General features: G+C 42.0%; 1 protein-coding gene across 1 annotated transcript in view; it reads right to left on the bottom strand.

Moving 5' to 3' along the window:
• si:dkey-12j5.1 (uncharacterized) overlaps positions 1 to 6000 on the bottom strand; it is a 70670-nt gene that overhangs the window by 58107 nt on the left and 6563 nt on the right. The window contains exons 5-7 of the mRNA XM_058376875.1: positions 4727 to 4833; positions 2686 to 2809; positions 1850 to 1966 (exon numbers count right to left, since the gene is read on the bottom strand). Of these exons, the coding sequence (XP_058232858.1) occupies positions 1850 to 1966; positions 2686 to 2809; positions 4727 to 4833 (348 nt within the window). The remainder of the gene's footprint in view (positions 1 to 1849; positions 1967 to 2685; positions 2810 to 4726; positions 4834 to 6000) is intronic.

Below are 6000 nucleotides of genomic sequence, written 5' to 3'. Positions count from 1 at the left end.
TTGTGAGGTCACACACTGATGTTGGACGAGAAGGCCTGGCTCTCAGTCTCCGCTCTAATTCATCCCAAAGGTGTTCTATCGGGTTGAGGTCAGGACTCTGTGCAGGCCAGTCAAGTTCATCCACACCAGACTCTGTCATCCATGTCTTTATGGACCTTGCTTTGTGCACTGGTGCACAGTCATGTTGGAAGAGGAAGGGGCCAGCTCCAAACTGTTCCCACAAAGTTGGGAGCATGGAATTGTCCAAAATGTCTTGGTATGCTGAAGTATTCAGAGTTCCTTTCACTGGAACTAAGGGGCCAAGCCCAGCTCCTGAAAAACAACCCCACACCATAATCCCCCCTCCACCAAACTTTACACTTGGCACAATGCAGTCAGACAAGTACCGTTCTCCTGGCAACCGCCAAACCCAGACTCGTCCATCAGATTGCCAGATGGAGAAGTGCGATTCGTCACTCCAGAGAACGCGTCTCCACTGCTCTAGAGTCCAGTGGCGGCGTGCTTTACACCACTGCATCCGACGCTTTGCATTGCACTTGGTGATGTATGGCTTGGATGCAGCTGCTCGGCCATGGAAACCCATTCCATGAAGCTCTCTGCGCACTGTTCTTGAGCTAATCTGAAGGCCACATGAAGTTTGGAGGTCTGTAGCGATTGACTCTGCAGAAAGTTGGCGACCTCTTCGCACTATGCGCCTCAGCATCCCCTGACCCCGCTCCGTCAGTTTACGTGGTCTACCACTTCGTGGCTGAGTTGCTGTCGTTCCCAAACACTTCCACGTTCTTATAATACAGCTGACAGTTGACTGTGGAATATTTAGGAGCGAGGAAATTTCACGACTGGATTTGTTGCACAGGTGGCATCCTATCACAGTTCCACGCTGGAATTCACTGAGCTCCTGAGAGCGACCCATTCTTTCACAAATGTTTGTAAAAACAGTCTGCATGCCTAGGTGCTTGATTTTATACACCTGTGGCCATGGAAGTGATTGGAACACCTGATTCTGATTATTTGGATGGGTGAGAGAATACTTTTGGCAATATAGTGTATATATATAACTAAGGATATAACCATTAGACAATTTCTAAGTTAACTTAATGTCTGAAGTCATTTGCATTAGATAGCAGATTATAGCAGTTGCTCCTGGACTCGTCTCTTGTTATTTTTGAAGTTATTAAGCCATAAAAACCTAATCAATCATTAATAAGTAAACTGTTAGCATATTTCAGCGATTATTTTACAGTTCTTTATAGTTTCGAGAAATGTAAGAAACAGAAATGTAAGTGATAAATGTCGGCGTGAGTGTGTTATTATATTATAAAAAAGGAGGAATAAATGTTGCAGGTTAAACATAACAGTATGTATGAAATTTTTTTCTGTAGCGCTTATCCGATCTGTTCTCGGGTCACGGGGAGTCTGTGGATCTCAGGCGTCATCGGGCATCAAGGCAGGATACACCCTGGACGGAGTGCCAACCCATCGTAGGGCACACACACACTCATTCACTCACACAATCACACACTATGGGCAAAACAGAGACTCCAAATCAGCCTAGAAGCATGTCTATGGACTGTGGGAGGAAACCAGAGCACCCGGAGCACCAAGTACAGGGAGAACATGCAAACTCCACACACACAGTGAGCGGGAGCAAGACTCGATCCCAGGATGCTGGAGGTGTGAGGCGAACGTACTAACCACTAAGCCACCGTCCCGTCTGTATAAGAATTATTATGTATATATATACATAATGTAATGTATGTTATGTAATGTAATAGATTAGAATTGAAGTGAATCGATTCATCGATTTGTGAGACAACCATCATAGGCATGCACACACACACACACACACCTGCACTCCTTCCTCCTCATCCTCATCAGCTTGCTCCAAGCTTGCTGAAGACTCTTCCTCCTTCTGGCGACTCGGTAACCATGACGACACACTCTTTATCAGGTAGTCACGGCCCTCCTGAAAAAGAAGAAGAAGAAAAAAAACTGCTGTTGGCATCCGTTTTCTTATTATATTACAGTATCGTATTATCTAAGTCGGTCTTTTCGTTCCGGAAGAGAGCAGGATGGAGGAGACAACTTAGTGCCACCGCATGAACTCCGACCGCGTCATGCATAAAATCAGATGTAAAATCCGGATGATGAACTCCTGCTTGGTAATAATGCAGTTCAATCTGGATCGTTATAAAAAATGGCCATCTTGTGAACTTTAATATCTTGTCTGACCTGGGATGAACAGTCTGGATTGAAAACCTTATACCAGTTTGCCACCTAGTGAATGATGTCAGAATTACAGAGACATTCTCACCTCAGGGAAGAAGGAATTCGTTATACGGGCAACGCTCTCAATTAAAGTGTACGATGACCCGAGTGGCACTCTCCTTACCGCTTTTTCTCCGTCTCATGCACTTGTTTATTTTGTTGAGATGTTTAATTATAACCAGCAGCCAGAATTTATGTTGATAATTAAAAATTCCCGTCCAAATTACAAATGACCAGCCTAATCAATGTCATTATAATAAACCTGATAAAAAAATAAAAATGCACAGAACATCAACGACGTGGCTGATGGATTCGGTTGGCTTTTGCAGTCGCTGGCGGAATGAATTAAAGCAATACTTTGTGGGTGGTACAACAAAGAAGACAGGATGGGTTTCCTGTATAGGGATGATCATCTACCTCAGGTTTCTCGATGCTGAAAAGGTAGCTTGCCATTAACTGCAGAGCTTCAGGGTTGTTCTGGTCATAGTGCAGCGCTTTCTCAATAGCCTCCTTACATCGCTCGGCTGCTCCCTCCTCCATACTGACAAAATAAATAAAAAACATTTACACATTAATACACTTACACAACACTGTTCTCAGATACCTTGAGAACATCTAGGCTTTTATTCTGTTGTATAAAGAGTCGCACAATCACCTGAACATCTGAACTAAGCTGAATTTCCAGGGTTTACTAAGCAGCCTTTTAAATATAATTGCTATGTTTTAAAAGGCTTACAATGTGATTGATTTAACAATTAATCAAATTAGTGCGTTTTTATTCGACGGAAGGAGGTTTATGAGGACTGAGCTTTGAAATATAGCTGCACTAAAAGGCTAAGTAGTACAAGCAAAAGTGTTGGTTTTTAGATGAATCGTACTACTGGAAATCACTGCAAAGCATGTTTTGTAAGTTTTCCTAGGCCAAGGTTTTGTACTTGTGAGCACAACAAGCTCTTTTGCATTTAGTGACGCCTACGAAACTCCAGAAAAGGCAAAGTATACAGGAGAGCTGAGCAAAAATGACAACTAAACTGAGAGGGAAAGGAAGGAAGAGGAAGGAGAAGAGTGGAAGTCATGTGTCTGGCTATCACAAAGTAATTCAATATTATTGTGTTATTATTACTTTATTGTATATACTATTTTAAGGTTTACGTCAGTCTATTTTCATGTAAATTTACACGAAATCATTTTCTTCTGAACTAATCAAATATCAAATATCTTGTGAACGCTCTCTCGTGTACAAGGTCTGAATGAATGAATGAAGCTTGATAAATGGAGTTCACCGTTTCCTGTGACTTGCAGAAAGTTTTCTAGAAAAGATCTAGTTCTCATTACACAAAGCCTTCAAGCAGGGCTATGAGTACAATTTCACACTGGTGTATAACCTCTCAACATATTGCCAAAAGTTTCGGGACACCCCACCATATCATTCCATGCAGCATACCAAGACATTTTAGACAATATAATGCTCCCAACGTTTCGGGAACAGTTTGGGGATGACCCCTTCCTGTTCCAACATGACTGCACACCACTGCACAAAGCAAGGTCCATAAAGACATGGATGAGTGAGTCCTGACCTCAACCTGATAGAACACCTTTGAGATGAATTAGAGCGGAGACTGCAATCCAGACCTTCTCATCCAGTATCAGTGCCTGACCTCAACAAATGCGCTTCTAGAGGAATGGTCAAAAATTTACATAAACACACTCCTAAACCTTGTGGAAAGCCTTCCCAGAAAAGCTGAAGCTGTTATAGCTGCAAAGGATGAGCCAACTCCATATTATATTCACGTGCATGTAAAGGCAGACGTCCCGGTTTTGGAATGGCTTAGAATCCATGTTCTATCAGGGTTGAGGTCAGGACTCTGTGCAGGCCAGTCAAGTTCCTCCACACCAACCTCGCTCATCCATGTCTTTATGGACCTTGCTTTGTGCACTGGTGTGAGGTCATGTTGGAACAGGAAGGGGTCATCCCCAAACTGTTCCCACAAAGTTGGGAGCTTGAAATTGTCCAAAATGTCTTGGTATGCTGAAGCATTAAGAGTTCCTTTCACTGGAACGAAGGGGCTGAGAACAACCCCTGAATTCAATGATTTGGAGGGGTGTCCCAAACTTTTGGCAAAAAAGTGTAACAACTATGTTAACCCTAAAGGACTAATCCAATTTTTTTTTGTTAAGCACCATAAATTCAAGCTGAAAGTCAATAAATTAATCTTGATTGCTTCATTTCAATTCCATTGTGCTGGTGTACAGAGGCAGCATTACCAAAACTGTGGCACTGTCCAAATACATATACATAGACAGACCAGTGTGTGTGTGTGTGTGTGTATTAGAACAAAGGACAACTTGACAATGTATATGAGTGTGTGAGGTAAGATGGCAGAGAGGCGGTATGGTGGTTATGAGAAAAGGATTTATGAAAAATATATATTTAAAAAAAAGAAAGAAAAAGAATTACCAAAGGTCAGTGAAAAAGATCTCGGCAATGGAACAGAAGGCCACAGATACGTCCTTTGCGGTAATGGGAGACTCCGCTGGTAAAGAAGCAGCTCCCATACTGCTAACCTAATCCACACACCAGAGAGAGAGAGAGAGAGAGAGAGAGAGAGAGAGAGAGAGAGAGAGACAGCAATGCCGATGTATTCCTTAAGAAAAGAATTGCATGTGCAAGTACATAAAATATGCATCTAATAAGATATGCAACATACTGCAATACTCAACACATAAAAAAAATATTACCCCCCCCCCCCCCCCCCCGAGTCTGCAAGGCGAGACAGCTACAGCTAAAACATACAGTCATTTGTCAAATGCTTAGAATTTAGACACGTAATTAAAACCTAACACCAGAACATGGCAAAGTCTCTAGCAATGTCACTGACCCTCGTCTGGAAGCGTACGTTCCTGCTGAGCAGTTTGTAATTAAAGAAAAAGGACTGATTGGCGATTTGGATCAGTCAGGTGACAGGTCTGTTCTGGTTTATTCTTAAAAACAACACTGTGAGACAGATCGGATCCGCTCCATATGAATAAAAGCCTTGTCAAGCTTTTGTACACAGATTTCCTCGTTCAGTTTTCTTGCTTTTTGTTGTCAAGAGAAATGTTGTGATGTGACGTGCATTCAGGAGGCTTTCGTATCAGAGCAGTAGATAAAACATCAGATCTCCCAAAGGTTTCTCACAGAAAGAAAGAAAGAAAGAAAGAAAGAAAGAAAGAAAGAAAGAAAGAAAGAAAGAAAGAAAGAAAGAAAGAAAGAAAGAAAGAAAGAAAGAAAGAAAGAAAGAAGCAGGGAGGAAGTAAGGAGAGAGGGAAGGAAGAGAGAGAGAGAGAAAGTAAGGAGGGAAGAAAGAAAGAAAGAAAGAAAGAAAGAAAGAAAGAAAGAAAGAAAGAAAGAAAGAAAGAAAGAAAGAAAGAAAGAAAGAAGCAGGGAGGAAGTAAGGAGGGAAGGAAGGAAGAGAGAGAGAGAGAGAGAGAGAGAAAGTAAGGAGGGAAGGAAGGAAGAGAGAGAGAGAGAGAGAAAGTAAGGAGGGAAGGAAGGAAGAGAGAGAGAGAGAAAGTAAGGAGGGAAGGAAGGAAGAGAGAGAGAGAGAAAGTAAGGAGGGAAGGAAAGAAAGAAAGAAAGAAAGAAAGAAAGAAAGAAAGAAAGAAAGAAAGAAAGAAAGAAAGAAAGAAAGAAAGAAAGAAAGAAAGAAGCAGGGAGGAAGTAAGGAGGGAGGGAAGGAAGGAAGGAATGAA

This window comes from Hemibagrus wyckioides, linkage group LG23, assembly GCF_019097595.1.
Source record: "Hemibagrus wyckioides isolate EC202008001 linkage group LG23, SWU_Hwy_1.0, whole genome shotgun sequence".
Lineage (NCBI taxonomy): Eukaryota > Metazoa > Chordata > Actinopteri > Siluriformes > Bagridae > Hemibagrus > Hemibagrus wyckioides.
This window is presented reverse-complemented; position numbering and strand designations above follow the sequence as displayed.